This window comes from Lagenorhynchus albirostris, chromosome 10, assembly GCF_949774975.1.
Source record: "Lagenorhynchus albirostris chromosome 10, mLagAlb1.1, whole genome shotgun sequence".
Classification (NCBI taxonomy): Eukaryota; Metazoa; Chordata; class Mammalia; order Artiodactyla; family Delphinidae; genus Lagenorhynchus; species Lagenorhynchus albirostris.
Genome location: NC_083104.1, coordinates 68,482,333 through 68,504,254, shown reverse-complemented (window position 1 = coordinate 68,504,254; position 21,922 = coordinate 68,482,333). Strand labels below are relative to the sequence as shown.

The 21,922-nt window shown below is 37.1% G+C and overlaps 1 protein-coding gene across 1 annotated transcript in view; it reads right to left on the bottom strand.

Annotated features, from left to right (window-relative positions):
* DNAH8 (dynein axonemal heavy chain 8) overlaps positions 1-21,922 on the bottom strand; it is a 329,745-nt gene that overhangs the window by 107,879 nt on the left and 199,944 nt on the right. Inside the window, exons 64-74 of the mRNA XM_060162780.1 lie at positions 20,719-20,945; positions 18,765-18,883; positions 15,926-16,029; positions 14,730-14,906; positions 12,775-12,942; positions 12,038-12,253; positions 8,774-8,911; positions 7,469-7,596; positions 6,488-6,659; positions 4,836-4,991; positions 811-966 (exon numbers count right to left, since the gene is read on the bottom strand). Of these exons, the coding sequence (XP_060018763.1) occupies positions 811-966; positions 4,836-4,991; positions 6,488-6,659; positions 7,469-7,596; positions 8,774-8,911; positions 12,038-12,253; positions 12,775-12,942; positions 14,730-14,906; positions 15,926-16,029; positions 18,765-18,883; positions 20,719-20,945 (1,761 nt within the window). The remainder of the gene's footprint in view (positions 1-810; positions 967-4,835; positions 4,992-6,487; positions 6,660-7,468; positions 7,597-8,773; positions 8,912-12,037; positions 12,254-12,774; positions 12,943-14,729; positions 14,907-15,925; positions 16,030-18,764; positions 18,884-20,718; positions 20,946-21,922) is intronic.

Genomic DNA, 21,922 nt, shown 5'->3' with positions numbered 1-21,922 from the left:
CTTCACATTGCAGATAAGAATCTGGGTCTTTTAAAAGGCCTTCAGGAATGGACATACTACAACCTCTTTTGGCATATTAAATATGGCATATAAAAGAATTCACATTATGAAGAAAATTTTTCTGAATAAATCTGTCTTTGTTTAATGAGAAAACTGGCATTCTTATTCACTGATATTCATGAAATTAAGTTGTCCAAAGCAAAAAATCTCAGTCAGAAATGCTGTCATTCAATAAAACCACAGAAGCCTAAAAGTAAAGAATGAAACCAATTAAAAAAGAGACACTTGCATTGAAAACAATGCATGTTATCACCAATGATCGGGAACTGTATTCCACTGCTTCCAGCAAAGTCTGAGTTTGGATTGAAAGTTTATAAAGAGAGAAATAAAATCAATGTCCATAGACTTAACTAAAAATGCCATTTTATCCAGTGAGGAAACACAGGCTTCATTGTATAGATGTATACATGGCTCGAAAACCAACTTTCTCAGAGCTGCTAAAATGTACATATTTTGTGTGTAACACTAATATATTATTATTATTATGACAAGATGCCTTTCCTTAATATGTTAGTTTTGGATAAACGGCTATTGTTACCAAGATATTGTTGTCCCCCTGTATTTTTTATATACTATTTTTTAAAAAAGGAACACTGAATATGAGTTTGGAAATAATTTTTTTCCAGCGTGTCAAATAGTACCACCTGAAGGAAATTGTCTTCACTGCTATGCTCAAAAAGATAAGTAGATGTCACCATTGTTCTTTTCTTCTTTTCCTTTTCTTTTTTTTTCCCCTTTTTCGAAGCTCACCTTGAAAGTGGTGCCTGATTTAAGGAAATTCTTTTCTAATACATTATCCAGGGCTGGATCCAGCTCTTCACGAATGTCCTCAATGAGAAGGGGTCGGCCCAAGGAAAGACTGTCCTCCAAATGCGTGCGGAAATACTTATGGTTCAGAGAGGTTATCTACAAATAAAGAGTTCATTGCTATATAAATGTTACAAAGAATGTGCCTGTTCCTGAGTGGAAACCAGAGATATGTTGGATAAGTGACTAAGAATTCTAAGGACTGTATAGGAAGATTTACTTATAAAAATGAAAGTAACAAACAAAAATTAATTTTCAAAACTTGGTGGGTCATGACTTTGTGGAAGCCCTGGGTGTGTAATGGGGGTCTCTCAGATCAAAAGAGGAGAATCAAGTGGCATTCCTTAGATGGAAGGTCAGAGCTCTGCTCCGGCAGACGGAAGAGAAGTGATCAAGGATTAATCCTTTAAACTTACATAGCTACAATCACTCAGATAAAGCAAACTAACTTGCATTTTTGTGATATTCACTTATCTTCTCAGGACACCTATGAGATGAATAAATGATTAAAAAATAAGCATGGGAATGTCAAAAATGATACACTGAGTCAAACTAAGGGTCCATCCATGTATTCTGTCTCTAAGAGTGACATAAAATAAGAATATGATACTTTGCATAAAATCAACCTAAAAGACTTAATACATTCACTTTTTATATTTTTACATTAAAAAAAATTAGAATTCTGAATGCCTGGTGGGGCCCCCCAGTTTTAGATCAATGTTTGTTATTAGTTAAAATAGACACACTGGGCTGGTTGATCTTTGCATTAGCCAATTGGCTTTGAACTCTTTATTTCTCCAGTGATCCCTCCCCCTGCCTAAGTGTGAGGATTCCCAAAGGTTCAGTCCTCAACTCTCTACCTTCTCATACGCTATCCTCTGAATTCAACTATTGCCTTTATGCTACTGTGAGTGCCGATCCCAAGACGCAAGGAAGATCCACTGGGACAGCAGGTGATTAGGAGAGTGAAATTTAAAAATATTATCTCCCACTTGCAACGAAAAAAGGTGTGGAATTGAAAAATTAAATAAGTCTATCTTTGTCCTGTTTTGGTTAAAAAGGAAATAACTAAAACAAAATATCCTGCACACGAAGGAATTTTTTCCCCCAGATGGATAGCTTTATTTATATAAATGATGTGCTGCGAAAGACCTTACTATGAGTTGATAAGGTAAATGAATCTAAACAAAGAGCTTCAACTAGCTTACTTAAACAAGATGAAACAAGGTCCCAGGAAGACTAAACGTAATTGTCCTACTCTACTCCCCAAGACGCAAACTCTATTTTTGTGATGTCCTTCCCAAGTGTGATGGTTAATTTTATGTGTCAACTTGACTGGGCTAAGGGATGCCCAGATAGCTTGCAAACATCTTTTCAAGGTGTGTTTGTGAGGTTGTTTCTGGAAGAGATTAGCATTTGAGTCGGCAGACTAAGAAAGGATGGGCCCCATCCATGTAGGCAGGCATCATCCAACCCATTAAGGGCCTGAATAGAACAAAAAGGTGGAGGAAGGGCCAATTTGCTCTCTGCTTATGCTGGGACATCCATCTTCTCCTGCCCTTGGGACCTCAGACTCAGACTGAGGCTTACACCATTGACTCCCATGGTTCTCAGGCCTTCTAGGGTTTGGACTGGAACGACACCAATGGCTTTCCTGGGGCTCTAGCTTGTAGATAGCAGATCTAGGACTTCTCAGACCCCATAATCCCATAAGCCAATCCCTCATAATAAAACTCTTTCTATATATCTATACCTAGATAGCCTTTCAGTTCTGTTTCTCTGGAAAACCCTGACTAATACACCAAGTAAAAAAATAATTTTCAAATTGTCAATTTATTAAAGATTACCTTTAACCACCTTCAATATCTTTTGTAAACTTGAAATACTATCTTAGAGTCATAATCTCAGGTTTAATTCACTTGATTCTTCTCATGGAGGAATGCTTGTGGTAGCCACCACAAGAGCCTGTATCTCCTGCACGGATACTCTGGCATTCAGGCTTTACAAAGTAGTCAGTGAATTCTTTATAGGGGAATTAAGTGAATACATGCTCTTTCCAGAGGTCAGAGCTGTAGGTGCTGGAGAGGGCATTGAAGATGGCCTTGATGCAGCCCTGGACATATAAAATATGTTTTGTTTTTCATTTATAAAGTGTTTCATTTTTCATTTTGCCTTCCTTCCCAAGCACAGAAATAATAGTTTTGTTTCATTTTATTTTCTTTTATTTGTGTTTGTGTATGTGCTTATCCACATATTCAGAAAAATAATGTTTTCTGAGTAAAAAGGATGCAGTTCAATTTGCTTACATCCTAGCAGTTGATGGTTTTTAAAATAAGGAAGTGTCTCTGGCATATTTCTGTTACTTCCTCAAGAAGCTTCTTGGGACAGGGTTGCATCAGGAAGGACATGACTGAAGGCTATCAATGAGTTTAATGCCGAAATGGAGAGATAAAGACACAATCAGGAAAAATAAGAATAAGATGAGCAAGGAGATCAACAGCCAAGGGAGACAAGAGGAGTGAGGAAGGGAGCAAGGGACAAGGTATAGCTGAGCTAGATCCAGGGAGCTGGGTTCAGGAGCAGGAACGCCACTCATGCACTTCTGTGTCTACAGCTCCTCAGGAACTGCGTTCTCATCGACTCCCTTTCCCTTAACTCTTCCCTTCCACTTATGCTCACTTCCCAGGACTTTTCTGGGTTTTCTAAGTAAACACGGACTGGAGTCTTAATGAGGTGGGAGTATCTTGAGGTGATCCAGAGTGCTAGACAGTGTCCACGTGCCTGCAAAGCCCTGATCTCAGAAGGAAATCTTTCAATGTTTCACCATTAAGTATGGTGTTTCTTGTAGGCTTTTTGTAAATACTCTTTATCTGATTAAGGAAGATGTCTCCTAATCTTAGTTTGCTGGAAGTTTTATCATGAATTGCTGTTAAGTTTTTAAGTTTTACCAACTGCTTCTTCTGCATTTATCAAGATGACCACATGATTTTTCTGGGTTTGTTTGTTTTCCTGTAATGATGACACACTTTGATTAATTCATTTAATTCAATAAATATCAGAATTACTACCCTATATAAAGAGCTGCGCAGAAAATATAAAGATGGTGTAAAACCATAAGCCTTGCTAACAAAAAGTTTATGGTACATTAGAGATAGAAGACAAACGTGCAAAGAGCAATAATTTAAGGCAGGCTCCTAGTCCATAACAAAAATACAAGATGCGTGAGGAGTCAGGACAGGCTATATTAAGCTGGGGACTCAGGCAAGCTTGGGTAAAAGTAGCATTGGATGTGGACTTTGAATAATGTTTAAGATTTTTATCTGGGATGTAAGCAAAGTGGGCAGTTGGGTAGAGAAGACATTCTGGTAAGCAGACATAGTACAAGCAAAACTATGCATCCAGAAGGCTTGGAAGTGGGAACAGTGTCGAGGAAACAATGAATAGTCCATATTGTAATATTGAATTGAAACATCCATGTAACAAGATCTCCAAAGGAGCCAGGAATGTTGAAGTCCTGCCTTTGTCTACCTCTACCTTAGGATTAACACCTTGGTAGAATCCAACTCCAATACTGGACTCTAGCATGCTATGTGGTACTACCAAGTGGCTAAGCTAGGTTGGAGCAAATGGCCTTAAACTGAGGAATCACAAGTCTTATTTTTGTCATTTTCTTATAAGCCCAAACTCAAGGACCAGAATAAAGGCCACATCCAACACTGGCAAAAGCAATTGAGCCAGAAAAATGGACAGAGAGAAGGAGAGTGAGATCAAGAGAGAGCACAAGAGAGAAAATAATCAGAGCATTTGTCCCAAATCACTGTTACAAAACTCAAGGGTGTAAAGTGGCAAACAATTATCATCATAGAGATGACAACTTTATGACTGACAGATTCAACTGAAATTGTCGGAAAACTCCATGATTTCAAGATTACTTTCCCAAGTAAAGTAATGGTACAAATGGTACATACCTGCAAGTCATTTTCTTTTTCCTTTGATTTAATCCAAGTTTTGCCTTGAGTTTGTGGGTCTATGAGGAGTGGGTATCTGGTGGCCTTTGTCACAATGATGCCGTTCTGAATGGAGAGGTCATCTCCTGGTAATCCCTGCAGCCCCCACTCACCAATCTGAATAACAGGAAATGGATGTGGCCATTCAAAGGAACACAGGAAGGCTTTTGTTAGTGATTAACAGTGCCACGATATAAAAGAATTTAAAATTTGGACATATTTGTCCCATTGAGACTATGGAACAAGTACCTAGAAAAAAAACCAAACTCGTAAATGTGAACCAAACAACATCAAATTAAAAGAAACAGATATATCATCTAATAAATCCTTTCTCTAGTAACCCAAGACTAGGTTTAGTCCTTTATATTGTGTTTTCATACTTATGAGGAAATATTGTCAATCGATTGCATATTAAACCTGATTTGGGGATTCTGAAGCATGGTTGCTGAACATTCAGAGAACAGCAGGGACTTGAAATATGGTGAGACTGGGCGGGTGGTGGGATCCAGATGGGCTGGAGGTGGTGGAGATAATGAATATTCTGAGACCTCAGAGTAGGTAAGCCCTAAGGGTTAATTTTAAGTCTCTGAAACTTCCCCTTCCTGCCCTCTGGTTCTGCTTACATGGGGGAAGGGACATTGCATAGCTGGAGGCAGAGAAATTAGGGGAGATGAAATATTATATTGGTAGGAACTCATTAATGACGTTTTTCTTAATATTTTCTTTCAAAATCAAGAGGGGATTGTCAGCCTGGCTCCACGTGGTCAACAAAATCATCCAAGATGCAATGAGCCAACCAGCCTCCACCTTCGTTAAATTATCCCAGCTCCACCAAAAGCCACAATCGACAAAGAATATCCTGTCCCACTTCACCTCACCTGTGCCCAGTGCATCTCCAATACATTACTCTTCCCTGTAAGGACCAGTTGAACACTGTTTGAATTGAAAAAGATTATTTTTTGACTTTTAAATAGCGGTAACTTGAAATTAATAGTTTGGCTTTCCTAGGGAAACTGCAACTGGGGAACATATTTACAAATCAAAAAGCAGCTCATGAATACAGATTGCCTGGAAAGCATTTCATACCACAGGAGCTCTGTAAGGTATGCTAAAAATTGACAGTGGCATCAAATTCCCAGCAAGGAAGGTTAGTACAGCAGTGCATGCTTTTACTCAGTGATGTCAGATCATGCTATTGTATTATACTGTTGGACATTATAAAAAGATGGTTAATGATCAAAAGAAAGTTAATACCAGTACTTACGGCCAGCTAACACCTACATTTTCCTAGAATGTTTGTTAGAAAATGTGATTTAATAGGACTGGTGTAAATAATGGAGGGTTATTAGAAGAGCTCAGTATTAGCAAGCCTATAACTCACAAATGATCTTTTCACTCATAGCAGTGCAATTGGTATTAATTTGAAAGCAAGATTTCTTAAAATGCTAAGGAACTTTTGCATCACAAAGAAAAAAAATTTTGTAACACTTCAGCATTTTCAAAACAATCTTTTCAATTAAATGCAAAAAGAAAAAATTAGGTGTACCTTAGTTTCTTAGTGAGTAGGAAATAAAATGAAATTCAAATAATGCTGTAAGGAAAGTAACACTTACTGTTGGAGGATCCACCAACATTGAAATAAGATTCAGATTTTCAGTGAAAGGAATCTTCCGTGCTTTCAACTCTGCCTCCCATTGATCTTTAAGCAAATAGTTCCTAAATATCTGATTGAAAGGACCAAGATAGGAAAGGAATCCAGTGCACAGCAGAATATCACCTACAAGTCTGTTAAGAAAAAACAAAGTGAATCACTAACACATTTTAAGTTCTCCCAGTAAGGAGTTTGAAAGGCCACCAGGCAGTTTTGTTACTAGATGAAGTCCTTCTTTGCTCCCAGCTTAACACTTGGCAGCCAGACATGGAGAGACCATGCAAAAAGAAGCCTAAAGGCTCAAAACGGGGTAGGGGTGGCCTCATTCGGAGTAAGTCAGGGAGCAAGAAAGAAGGCTCCTTTCTGAAGCCTGCAGGTCCTGAAGCTTGACTTCCAGATGAGGAAAGCATTCTTTTCCCATCCCATGCCCTAGTCTTGTTCAGATTCAATCTTGATTTAACCACTACTTCTTCTTCATCCTCTTTTTTTTTTTTTTTGCCATTCTCCTACGAACCTCTCATTCCCTCTCTTTCAGTTTTCAGAAGACACCAGCCCAAGATACCTTTCCATTTAGAACAAACTGTTGATTCACACTTTCAAAATCCTTGAGGTGAACAGTATAGAACTGGAACCAGTAACTAGATTGTTCTGGCAAATCCAGACAATATTAGAAGCATTCTCACACCGAAATCCCACACTGTTGAACCAAAATTGAGGTTAAAAATGTTTCACCAAGTTTTCTTCCTTCTCCATTTTACTGAGAGTGTGGGACTCAAGCTCTAAGCACTTTCTTAGACGATGGGATTCTGAGGTGGGGATATGGAAACAGAGGAGAAAAGCACTTCAAGGAATGAGACTTTATGTTCCCCCATGCCACAAAGAGGTGGCCTTTGGGGTGATGACTAAGAAGGAAAGCAATTATATCAAAGACCAAAATTTATACCTATTAATCTGAGCTTTGAACTCTTTGCTTTGCTGAGTCCATCGGACTTTTTCTCCACTCAATCCATCGATGAGGGTGGAAGCTGCCTGCATCTTTTTCCGGCACATGTCAGCATCATTAAGCAAATCCTACATTCATAAAGGGAGAATGTCTCAAAGGGCTTCTTAGATTGCTTAATCAAACATCCATTATATTCACACATAAAAATACATGGAGGAATTTCTTAATTTGCAAAATAAATATAATCTAAAAATACAGTGTCAGTAAAATTTTACATATTAAATTCTTGTAATTCATTCATAATATAGTTATTTTACCTCACGAAATTTCAAGAAGAGCCATTTTGTAAGAGAGAATCCAAATCACATAACGTAAATAGTATTGCTATTAAATATTCTCAAAACAATAAATATAACTTTTTCTTGGATTTAATAATAATTCTGAGTTCTTTGCAGTTTACAAAGGATTTTTTTCCCCAGAAAAATCCTACACGACAGTAGTATGCTGAAGCCAGCTTGTATCAGCTCAAAAGAGTCAGTTGTTACATTTTTCAGAAAATTTGTGAGCTGGTGTTAAACACAGCTATTATTAAAAATTAAATTACAGTATTAAATTAAATTACATAGCTCACAACTAAATTACATAAACGCGTTAAAGGTAATAAATAATCAAAATTCATCAATTTCTAGTTATTTACTACATTTTCATATTATCTATACTCTTGAGGTTAAGTTCATTGCATCTGCATGGTGGAAATAGTATATAATGGCATGCTGCATCTTTTCCCATACATGCGTCGTCTTGTCACATTGACGGCTTAAAATGGACAGTGGCAGGGGGTACCTAGACCACAGAAATCAGCAAACATGGCAAATCAAGGCTTTCTTCTCCCCCTAGCCTCCGCCCCGACAAGCTGATTGTTGAACGTTTACCAGACCACCACTGCTTACAACCTATACCATAAGGTTGTAGCTTTATCTGTATTTAACAGATAAAGTTTGTCAATCACCCCCAACTGCACAATTCGTAAGTGACTGAACTGGATATCAAACCTAGTTTTCTGACTCCAAAGTCAATACTCTTAGGTATGACATCACAGCTTCTTCTTAGAGAAAATAATTACTAAAAACAGAAAAAAAGAATGTGGAGTGTTGAAGATCCAAAATAAGCAGACATAGCCAGTGAGTAAGGGCGTTCAGGTAAATATTTTTTCAGTGTAAACATTTGCTGGATTTCTAAACACAACACATACTTGTGTAACAGTTCAGTACGTCGTATTAGTAATTTCTGTGTATTTAACCTCACCATTTTCTCATTCATTGCAGCATCAAATTTGGCTTGCACTTTATCCAGCTCAGCTTGCTTCTCATCCAGCAGGGCCTGGGCCTTCCCCAGTTCAGCGTTGGCAACTGCTAAACGGCCCTCCTGCTTGGCCAAGTTAGCCTTAAAAGGAAGAAGATGTGATTAGTGTAGAGGTATTAGTGCTACAAAACATTCGTGCTTTTAATTGGTAAATAATAGCATAAGTTACTACATAATTTTTGCCCTATTTGGAAGTCATCTGTTTCGTTGTCTTCAGCTGGGGAAGCAGAGAAATTTCATTAAAGTTCATTTTTTTCCTTTTAATTATTAATGTTCAATATGGAAATCGCAGAAATGAATGGGAAGGAGAAAAAAAAATTACTCATGATTTTACCCAGAAAGAGTCTGTGAGTATTGTGTCAAGAAGTGGATAACTAGCATTTTGATTTTTTTTTTCACTTAGAGTAATATAATTTCCTCACATCCTTAGACACTTTTTCATGAACATTAGTTATATGGCTGCATAATATCCCACAATTTGGATATATCATAATTTACTTAACTTTTGCCTTACTTTTAGACATATCTTTCTCTCCTACTCCCCATTTTTATGTTATTATTATTTTTAATTTATTTTTGTTTGCGTTGGGTCTTCGTTGCTGCATGCAGGCTTTCTCTAGTTGCAGTGAGCGGGGGCTACTCCTCGTTGTGGTGCATGGACTTCTCACTGTGGTGGCTTCTCTTGTTGCAGAGCACAGGCTCTAGGCATGTGGGCTTCAGTAGTTGCAGTACACAGGCTCAGTAGTTGTGGCACATGGGCTTAGTTGCTCCACGGTATGTGGGATCTTCCCGGACCAGGGCTCGAACCCAGGTCCCTTTCATTGGCAGATGGATTCTTAACCACTGCGCCACCTGGGAAGTCTTCTGCCCATTTTTAACTATTATAAATAATGCTGTGATGAATACTATTGGGTATGTAAACATTTAGGATTGTTTTCTTGGTAAAGATTTTTTGAAGTGAAATTACTATAATAGTAGTTTTTCCTCTTTCTCTAAGTCCTATAGCATGATACTTATGTTTCTTATAAATTTAAAGTAATCAATCAGTAAAGTAATATAGCCCTAGGGCCTTCTGGGGTTGAAGTTCCTTTGTAACTTTCTTATTTTCTTTCTCAATATTTGTTTTTTTGAAATTAGCTATTTTTCTCACGAAATTTTAAGTTCATTTAGATTTTCTAACATATTTACAAATAACTTTAGATTCTGCTTTTTAATTATTTAAATCTATAATCTGTAATTATATGGATTTATCTTTTATATTCATTACATATCTCATATATATATATTTTTTGCAAAGCACCAATTCTTTAATTTTACTACTTTTTTCTAATTTTTAATGTTATTTTTATTAGCTCTTTCTACTTTCCCTAAATTGTCTGTGTGTGTATGTATGCTTATAAATGAGTATATATATACTGGAGTGTTTAGTTTCTTTGATTCACTTAAAGGCTGAGAAGGTAGCATTTTGGCCGTATCACAAAAGCTTTGGTAACTAGCTTTTTGTCATCATTTTCTAAATAGAAGTGACTAGCTTTTTTTTAAAAAAATAAGCATTTTATTTTTATTGTTATAGTCAGAGAATGAGGTCTCAGAAATTTTTGCTTTTGGGAATTGAATCAAAGTCTTCTTCTACAATTGAATATCATCAATTTTTGTAAATGTTTCTTGGACACTGGAAATAATTTGATATTCTTTGTTCATATGAAGAAAGTTCAATGTAGCTATTCAACTTTAAAAATAATATAGTGCAAAATCTCTATATAATTATTAATTTATGCCCACTCAGGACTGGCTACATAAAAGTGCAAAATGAAAATGCAGAACCCCTTGTTTAAAAATTAAGAGGGTGATAACAGAGCAGTAAGCCGAGCACGGTCCCTTCTAAAGCTGGCCCTCTGCCTACCAGACCTGTTGTGGATTGATAGCATATGCCACAATATCACATTACAGGATTGTCTTTTTTGTTAAAAAACTCCACTTAAACTATTAATGGATTTTGCCTTATGTAACTTGACGCTATTTTATTTATCACATAAAGCATTATTACAATTAAGCCTCACTGTGGACCATAATTTTTATCAATAAAAATAACTGTTCTTCTAAGTGCTTATTTTTTCTTGAATTCTACATTTATAGTAACATTTCTCTCTTGGTATCTTTTTGTTTGGGTGTGTTTGCTATATTTGCTCATCATTTCCCTTTGTTAAAACTTTAAATTTTCTCAAAGCTACCTATGTGCAGAATTTAAAGAAGCAGCCATTTCTATAAGGCTTATTAGAAAACAGTAACCCTCTGCCACCCACCCGCTCGCCACTTTCCATGCCGCTTTCAACAAAGTGGAAAGAGCAACCACTTTCAACACTTTTAGCTTTATGGGACAGGCTGGGGGGCGGGGATTCGGGGTAGTGTGTGTCTGGGTGATATATTTTATGAATCCTTTGCACTCCTGAGAATGTATTTCTGTTCTCTCAGACATAAAGGACAATCTGGCCCAGTATAGATGGGGTGTGTGTTTGTGTGTGTGTGTGTGTGTGTGTGTGTGTGTGTGTGAAAGAGACAGAGAGAGTGTGTGTTTATCCCTCAACACTTAAATCGCATCCTTAAGAATGTCTTTTTGTCTTTTGTTCCCATTAAGGGCTGCTTGGCCAGCGACTGAATTCTTGGACCCCAGTAATTTCCTCCTCAGTACTCTGCATATGTTTTCCATTATTTTCTAGTATTTAGGGTTGTGGCAAGTCTGTGCACATCCTGATCTCTCCTCTTTTGTAAGCAACCTTTTAAACTTTGTTTCTTAGATGCCTATAAGGTTCTCTTCCTGTCTTTGAAACTTAAAACATTTCTAGGTGTTGATCTTAATTTTCATAAAATTTGTTTGGAATATCGTAATCAAATTCAGTCTCCAAACCTAATCTCCAAACTTTAAAGCCAGTTTTCTTTCATGATAGCTCAATTATTATACCCAATAAGTTCACTCCTAGTTTAAGTTAACAAGTTGATTTTGGTTTCTTGTCTGCAAGGCCAAGAAACATGTAACAGATATAAAAAGAATGAGAACTTGTGAGAGGACATACAGTGAAAAAGAAAAATTTGATAACGGAGAAACCTACCTTTATTAGACTACGTTATGCTTTGTCTTTTAATGGCAGCAATAACAATGAATGATTTTATTAAGAATTGATTTACTGGGAGAGGAAGGGAAACTTTTACCTTCAGAGGCAACACTTCTCTGTTGACACCATAAAATGTTGCCATAGCAAGTGTCCAAGACAGCAGACCAGCCACATTCCCACAGACTTTTTTGGCACTTTCAAAAGTGTAATCATCCATGTTAAAATATGGCTGTAGTAACTCAACAGTCTCTTCATTTATTGTGTCCTTGGGGAACTGCTGAAGGCTCCACAGGAATCCTGTCGCACTCATCAACTGAAAAATAGTATTACAGCCTGTAAGCTCTGGAAGAAAATGTGTACTTTCTTCCTGAGTTAGCATGTACTTCTAAGTTGAATTTTTTTCAAAGAAGTAATAATTGATTTGCTCTAGACATACAAATCAAGACTATGGGAGTAGTCAACCTAAAGCTATAAATTGCAGGTTGTCTTCCCGTTTCTATAGTGAAGAGTAAAGAAGAAAAACAATGTAAGTTTCCCATCTAGTGAGTGCATCTAAATGCCCCCAACTACACAAACCCCCCTTTGGAGACTGGGTTGGGATGACATCAAGACTGTGCCAATACTACCTACAGGTTCTGGACAGATTTTATAAATAGAGGGCATTCAGCTTTAAAATCTTTCCCCACTTACATTTTTGGAGATGCAGTTTAAGAAAAACTCTTCAGTACACAATGACTGATTACTGTCTGCCAGTGTGTCTGGTCTATATGGAGTATCCTGGGATGTGGACACCTGGTACACCTCACAGGACTTACAGAGATAGATTTTACTTACTTTTAATGACTCTCCCCATGATGGCTTGCAGCAAGGTTTTTCTGGATCCATAGTGACAGGGTCAATTTTCTTTTGAAATAGTAACAGAACACAGTCCATGATTCTCATAATAAGATGAGGGGGCTTTGCAAGTTTCCTGACTGTGGCAATATCATTTGGCTTGATAGTCTGTATTTAGGGTTAGGGATCAGAATATTTTTTGTTAAGCAGTATTCCTAGTCATGTGGAAATTTCATACTTTTAAATAATTAAAGTAGAAAACTTTAAAACATATTTTCTCCCCAATCCCTGACATTATCTCCTCAAGGGTTTGCATTCCAAGATAATGGCTCTTTCATTGTTTAAATTGGGCTTTCTGTTCCTCTGTTTTCATTTTTTTCCCCTGTAGCCCACAATGAATTGCTTTAGTATATCACTACCATTCATTGCCCACCACCCCAGACCTCTGTTAGCAACAACCATCATTCATGTGTAACATTTAGATAATTTGCATCTTCAAAGCACAGAATCTATATTATATGGATATTAAAAGAGGGGCAAGGTCCTGAATATCAGAAACCTCACCTTCAGTTTTCATTTTGAGGGCTGCACTGTCCATGGAAGGGAGAGGAATTCGAAGGAGACAAGAAAAGTTATTGTAACATATGGCTCATAAAAATATTTTTGGAAGTTTCTATCTGTGAGCCGGGTTTGAAATAAGATATTACTTGACATTCAAGTCAAGAAGGACTGGGACATCATATGATCACTAAAAAACTCCTAAGACTTGTTTGGTCCAGTGATCAGTCTCTTGTGTGTTATCATAGGACCCACAAAAGGAGTTAGGGTGGAGAATGTGTCCTGGTCATTGTCATGATTTTATTAAATGATGATCCTAAATCTATTCATTTATTTAAAAACTACATGTATTAACAACTATTCATGTATTTAACAACTACAAGCATTCTCCCATATAAAACAAAAGCAAACCAAAAACAGCCCTGTCCTCAGAATCCTCCAAGGAAAAGAGAGAGAAAACACAATTACCCTAAACTATGATTATTTGCCATGTTAGAAGTATAGGAGTTACAGGAAAACAAAGGAGGTCCAGAAGAATTGAAAACTTTCTGGAAGGGGTGAGATCTGAGCTTGGTCTTGAAGACTGACTCTTACTAGTTAGTGAAAGTTAGGAAAAATAGAAAGCATTCCTGGCAGAGGGAGAGACCCATTTAAAGGTAACAGACCATGATTACTGCAGAAGCCTGTAGCTGTTTCTGTATGGCTGGATCATACTGTGTGCAGGGACAAAATGACAAGAGATAAAATTGAAGGGGTAGACAGGAGCCAGGTTATCACAGCAGTAGCACTAATATTTATTGAGTACTTCCTATGTGCCCAGCAAACTATTCATTACTTTTTATGTTTACATTGATCCTTCAAGGATCAATGAAGAATTAGAATCCTGACTGAGACCCAAGAGAGTTAAGTAAATTTTACTCCAGATCATCTATCATGTGGTCATGAGAGGCAAATGGAGATCTTCTTGCCTCACAGCTGTGGATACCTAGCTCGGGACTTTAATCCTAAGAGCAATGGGAACCACAAGGGGATTTTTTAAAAGGTTAAAGGCTGCAAGACATAGACTAGTTGGGATGCTGAAGTAACTGAGAAGGCTCTCTAAAGAATCTGAATCCCTTAGGCTACAGTTTAAGCCAATAATCACTAGCATTATTCCTCGGTTCTCATGGAAAGCTGATTTGAGAATGAAAATAAGTTATGAGAAGTAAAGACTTAAAAAAGGTAGAACTTAGGAAATGTAATCAACAGAAACATTTGTTTCAACACTCAGAAATTATAAATCACATTAAGAATTCAATTCAGTTTCCTGATTACAAAAATTCCACAGTTAATTTCATGTAACAGAACATGGTGCCTGCTAGGACTTGTGTTGCGAGAGATAACAATGCACTGCTTACATTCAGGGCTGCTTCTGCTTCTTCCAGTGCAGGTCTAGCCGCCTCGAGCTTGGTCTCAGCTACTACTTTTTCACTATCAATTTCATCCACTATTTTTTGGGCTTTGTCTTTTACTTCCTGCACTTCATTTTTTACTTTGGCTGAAGCCTGAGCACTTACTGTGACTTCTGCTAATACCTGTTAAATTGAGGAAACATATGAGGGTAAATAGAAACCTTTCCAGCACAATTAACATATTTGAGCAGTGAGAGAATATTTATTCAATATAATGTAAAACAAGAGTAAGAGCAAATTTATTCCCCATCTAAGTTGTCTATATTTTAAGGTGTATTAAAGTAACTCCTTTGAGCAGTCTTGCAGTCTTCTATTTCCTAAGCTTCTTTGAGGCATGAACCATATAAATAAATATTTTAAGCTTTCAGAAAAATGATATTTCTATTCTATGTAATTTCTAGAAATTTAAAACTATTTAACGTCAGTGCAAGAGAATAAAGTCAGAAGTCATATTAAGCCTCATGTAATAACCAAAAAAATAGCTAATATTTATTGAGTGCCTACCATACGTCAGGGTGCTAAGTGCCTACCAGGTGTCATATCCTAAATGTCTCTCCTATGCTATCTCTCTCATTTCAGTAACTGGCTAAGGGTCAAGACTTAAGTATCCATTCTTAACTGACTGTCAGTGAGTGGAAGCTGAAAGCGGTCTGAGACTGGGGGGAGGAGTTGTAGATAAAGGAGCAGCACACATATATCCCTATCAACTTGGAAAGAGTATCTTTAAAAAAACAAACAAACTCAACCAACTCTTCTTTTTATCCTTTTCCTTCCTCGACACAAACTTCAGATGGGACTTGGGTTATCCCAGAAACCTAGAGCATGCAGGGAACTTAAAGAGAAGACCAAATATAACTTGCAGTCAAGCAGAAATTTCCTAAACAGATGACAGAAAACAAGAGAGACAGACAGAACCAGGGAAGAAAAAAATAGTCTTAGACCAAGTAGAGGATATAATAGTTTAGGTATGTCTTGGTATAAGTTAAACAAAAATATCTAATGGTCTTTGTAAACATTATCTTACCAGAAATAGTCTGTAGGCTTATACCCTGTTTACTTTTTAATAACGTTTTTAAACAATGCTTTTTTTTTAATATGGAAAAATATTCCTCACAGTAGTGATAAAATAAATGCCAACTCACTTCATCTGCTTTTACAGATGCCACTGCCAACTCCTTCTCCTTGACTGCAAGATCTTGAGAGAGTTTTGCAACAGATTCACTTGCCTCCATCAGCTTATCAAGACCTTTACAAATACACACATATACACTGAGTATATGGCTATCCCCTCATCAAACAGTTATTCAGTATTTACTACTTATAAGGCACCATAATTTGTACTATAACAAACACAAAATAATTATGGACAAAATGCTTTAAAAATATACATATTTTAGGAGCAACAATACTGACCAATTTTCTGAGAGTTTCATCAGGAAATGAAGAAAATAGCTCTGACTGAAGAATATCATCTAGTTACATTTAAGGGAAAGTCACATTGCTATAATGAGTAAGCTGAATGTAGCCAGGGAACTTCTTTGACAAACTTATGCTTTCCTTGGCTTTGTAACTATCATTTTTTTTGCCTTTGAATCATATTGCAGCTGACATGGCAAATGAGACAGATAATATATTAATGTTTTTTTTGTGGTTCTCTGCTATAAAAATGAAAATAACCGCTAAAACTTCTGCAACTGGCTCTGAGAATCTCAGTGCTCCAGTGAAAAATAACTGGTTAACTAAATTTCTCACATTCCGACTGGGCTCTAGATGGAGTGGTGTTGGTAAGCATTTAGCATCAGGGTCTGGGGTGAGGGCACTCATTTGTATGGTTTCCAGTTTCTGTGGTGTAAATACTCCCACCATGTCTGATTTCAAGCTACCAAGAGGTTCTCAGTAACACACCATTATATAATATTTCTACCACACAGATAGAACAGAAATAATAATGTTCCTCAAGAACATTAATAAGAGTAAATTAAAGTAAAAATAGCTAAGAAGTAATGAGTTTTGAGTATTTATTGCCCTCACTTTTAACATAATTAATTTAATTGTAAGTTAATTAATTTTTAATAAAGGCTGTGTTAGCAACCAGATCATGAAATTCCTAATTTAACCATCAGTTCTCATGAGCCAGTGCAAGTAGCTTCAGCACACCCCTGAGTCTAGAGCACAGACTTACTAGAGAATGGACTTGAGGCTATGGGGAGGGGGAAGGGTAAACGGTGACAAAGCGATAAAGAGGCATGGACATATATACACTACCAAAAGTAAGGTAGTTAGCTAGTGGGAAGCAGCCGCATAGCACAGGGAGATCAGCTCGGTGCTTTGTGACCGCCTGGAGGGGTGGGATAGGGAGGGTGGGAGGGAGGGAGATGCAAGCGGGAAGAGATATGGGAATATATGTATATATATAACTGATTCATTTTGTTGTGAAGCTGAAACTAACATACCATTGTAAAGCAATTATACTCCAATAAAGATGTTAAAAAAAAAAAAAAAAAAGAAGGTGAGCCATTAGAAAGACAACAGAAGAAAGTTTCTCTCATAGGGTTCTTATCGCCACCATACCTTCACAGACCTTTATGCTTTGTGACCACGTTCTGTGTAGACGTGAAAAGACAGCACTAAGGTGTTTTGGATTATTTGGGCCAAATGCTTTCTGGACATAAAATCGGTCCCCATTTACACTTTTCCTGCTTATGCTACATACACTAGACACTCATAAAATCATTGCTCACGTAAACTCTCTTTTTGTTTTTATTTGTTCATTTTTGTTTCTGTTTTGTCTTTTTCTTTGTTAGAAATTTGAGAAGCATTAACATGGCAAAGTTTACACACATTGAGGGAAATTGTAATGAAACCAAAAACTGAAATTGTGGTGTTCCCAAGGGCTGGCTTTTCCCCCATCTGCAAGCAGCAACTCAGCGACTGTGGTGACTCGCTGACGAACAGGGTGGACCCAAAGTTGAAGGAGTTGAATAAAATGGTTCTGGAAGAAAAACAGCCCACCTCTATCACAGCAGCTATAAATAAAATGTGTTAACTATAATAGAGAGAACTGTCTTCCCTTATAGCTGGTGAAATTAGTTTTACTACTTTACAGTCAGTGTCACTTGTGTGCACACAGTGGTCACACACATGGTATATACGAACAGAACAGATTCTTTTTTTTTAAATTTTATTTTATATTGGAGTATAGTTGATTTACAGTGTTGTGCTAGTTTCAGTAGTACAGCAAAGTGATTTAGTTATACATATACATACACCTCTTCTTTTGCAGATTCTTTTCCCATAAAGATTATTACAGAGTACTGAGTAGAGTTCCCTGTGCTGTATACAGTAGGTCCTTGTTGATTATTTTATATCTAGTAGTGTGTACATGTTAATCCCAACCCCCTAATTTATCCCGCCCCTCCATCTCTTTCCCCTTTGGTGACGGTAGGTTTGTTTTCTAAATCTGTGAGTCTGTTTCTGTTTTGTAAATAGGTTCATTTGTATCATTTTTTAGATTCCACATGTAAGTGATATTATATGATATTTTTCTTTCTCTGTCTGACTTGCTTCACTTTGTATAATAGTCTCTAGGTCCATCCATGTTGCTGCAAAAGGCATTATTTCGTTCTTTTTTATGGCTGAATATAGATTCTTTTTTTTAATTATCACGTAACATTATATTAGTTTAAGGTGGACATCATAATGATTTGATATATGTATGTATTGCAAAATGATCACCTCAATAAATTTAGTTAACATCCATTAAAAAAAACAAAACAAAACAAAAAAAACAGCCCACCTCTGTTTAGATTTTTTTCTGCCCAGAGTTTCTTGACAGGTCAAAAGACCCATAAGTGTATCCCTCAAAATAATCTATTACTAACAAGAAAATCAATATTTTGTTTTCAAATACAATACCCACCAAACAAAATAGTGGCATCCCTATCAGACTAGCCCTAAAAGATAAGATTCTGTTCCACTTACCAATATTCATACGTTCAGCTTGTTCATTAATATATTTCACCTTTTCAGCATAAATGTTTTTATAACCATTTATAAATGAGAGGTAAGACTTGGGAGTCACGTGTGCTCTTCGGCGGTAACTGAAAGCAGAAAAGAAAAAAGATCTTCACCTCTATCATTCTGACATACTCTCCTAAAATGTCAACAGAGACACTCTTCTCACTGTGAAATCAGTGTAATTCTGGAGAGTGACTCACTAGCAAGAGGGCAGGAATTGTGAATGGAAACCTAGGGGTGAGGCGGAAAGAACACTAAATCTCTAACTGATGTTTTGACTTGACCCTATGCCCATTCTGGGCTTCTGTTTCCTCATCTGGAAAACTCAGAAAAGAATCACTGCCCTACACCTCCCAGAATTTTGTGAAAATCCAAAAATAAAACAGCTTATGTAAACACACTTTGTAAACTTTAAAATTCTGTACAAATAGTAGGGATAAGTGGTTGAAATGAACTTGTGCTGAGATCCGTTTTCATTCACCTGGTATTTGCTACACACCTCTTCTCTGCTAGAAACCCAGGCTTACAAAGGTGAAAACCAATCTCTCCCCTAAATCGCTGGATAGTCCTTGAAATCAGGCACACTCGATTCAAACATTCAACTCACTATGGGCTTTAGTATAATAATTACATTTAACAATAGAAATAAATAAAAGGAATAATTAATACAGGAGAAACTAAAGTCAAAGAAGAGATCTTCACATACTATAAAATTATATTTTTATATTAAATTAAATTTATTCTATATTAAAATTTCACTTTTGGAGTTCTGAAGATTTTTAACATTAAAAAAATTTTTAAGGACTTTGGCATACATATGACTATTTTTAAAGCATTATATAAATATTGCTTTCAGAATAAACTTCTACAACCTAAGAGGATATGAAAACTTTGGAAAATACACTGAAATTAAAAAAAATAAAGATGTAGGTTTTTGTAGCTCCACAGTTGATGGTAGTAGGGGTGGAGTTCAAGTTAAGTAGAAAGAAAATCTTCCCAATGGAGAGGATTAATACACACGGATTTACCAAGAGAATCTGGGAGATGATCTAGAATTATTTAAGAGGATGGTCCAAGTATGGATTTAAATAAAGAAAACGATACAGGATAAACAAACTTGTGAGATAGGAACCCCTGCCCCCCTGGAAAATCAATTAAAGTGTTACCCAGACTCTCTATGCAGAAAAATAGGCCTAGTCTTTCTGGGAGGTTCTGCACTCCCTAAAGCCTGTGCATTAACCCTAAGGAAGAAGCCTTAGTTCTAGAGACCCAGGGTGGCCCATCTTTATTCAGAGCAATAGTACACAGTGACTATCACACTTTGGGAAAAAGTGCTATATTCTTGAACTGCCAACACCAGCTTTCACATCATGAACACCATTTCTGCTTTTAGGGACTGGACTGTTCTGCAGTCAATTAAAATTTAGCTTCATAATTATTTGGCATGAAAACATGGGTAAGATTAAATGATGCAAATACAAAATCTAAATGTTCCCTTAGCATAAGGCAATAATGAAACTTTAGAAGAGTGGATTTCTTTAATCAAAATAAATAATGCACTTGAATAAGAAACTAATTTTAAACAGTTTATAATGAATTATTTTAAGTCATTTCCAAAAATAATTAAATTAAGCAAATGAAATAAAATGATTTATTTTAAGCATCTGTTACTTTGAGGTCTGGAGGGAAAAAGATACTTAAGTATGGATACTAGTTAATTTTTAAATCTCGCTTACTTATCATCGTTTCTATACATAATCACTAGAACATCAAAGCAAGGAAAAATATCTAAGTGGGATTTAGCTGGGATTTCATGCTCAATCACTATGACGAGTCTCTTACTGGACGTTACATTTAATTCCTCTTTGGAGTGAACTTTGTGTTTCTGTAGTTATCATGCTTATGTAATGTCACTTACCTTTGGAAGTAACTTTCACAGCTCTCTGAAACCATGTCGTGAAAGAGGCCCATTGTTTCTACAACTTGTCTTTTGGTGTCACTAGAGCAGACGATACTATAGCCTGAAATGAAATAGGAGGCCACCGCAACCAGAGCCTCCTTCGGCCAGCGACTAAACCAGTCCATGGTGCAGCCTGATATCAAGCCAGGAAATTTCAAAGAGCGGGCACGGAACTTCTCACCAACCTATCGACAGAAAAGTAAAAAAGCATTAGAAACGCGAAAGGATTATAAGTCAGCCAGAGGGACGTTTATATATTCTGAGCCAATAGCATATGACACCACAAATTCTTTTTCCAGGAACCTTCTTGGGCTGCATCAATATGTAAATGAAGTGTCCAGATGAAAGGAAGTAATATTTCCACACTCTCCCCATCCTAAGACTATATCTGTTCAATTCTAGGAGCTACCTTTTAAGAGGAAACTGACAAACCAGACCTCTTCTAGAGCGAGATGACCAGGACCGTGAAAGGCCTGGACACTAGGGCACGTGAGAGCAGCAGAAGAAACGGGAGGTGTTTGGTCTAAAAAGGGAACGACTTAGGGAGTCTGCAAAAACTTTCTCCAAATATCTGAAGAGCTGTATGTGGGAGAGGGATCAGGTTGATTTTACAGGACAAATAGAATCACAGGGAAGGGACTTCCCTGGTTAAGAATCCGCCTGCCAATGCAGGGGACAGGGGTTCGAGCCCTGGTCCGGGAAGATCCACATGCCATGGAGCAACTAAGCCCATGCGCCACAACTACTGAGCCTGCACTCTAGAGCCCGCGAGCCACAAAAACTGAGCCCACGTGCCACAACTACCGAAGCCCGGGCGCCTAGAGCCCACACTCCACAACAAGAGAAGCCACCGCAATGAGAAGCCTGCGCACCGCAACGAAGAGTAGCCCCCGCTCGCCACAACTAGAGAAAGCCCAGGCACAGTAGCAATGAAGACCCAATGCAGCCAAAAATAAATAAATAAATGGGAAAAAAAAAGAATCACAGGGGAAAAAACAAAGACAAAATTCCACTGTTTGTAAAGAAGACCTTTCTGGCTATCAGACTATCTAAAAATTAAGCAAGTTGCCCTATAAGTTAGTGAGATACCTCCCCTTCCCCCCAAGAGCAGAGCTGCCCAATAGAACTTTCTGTGATGATGGAAATGTTCTATATGTGTGCT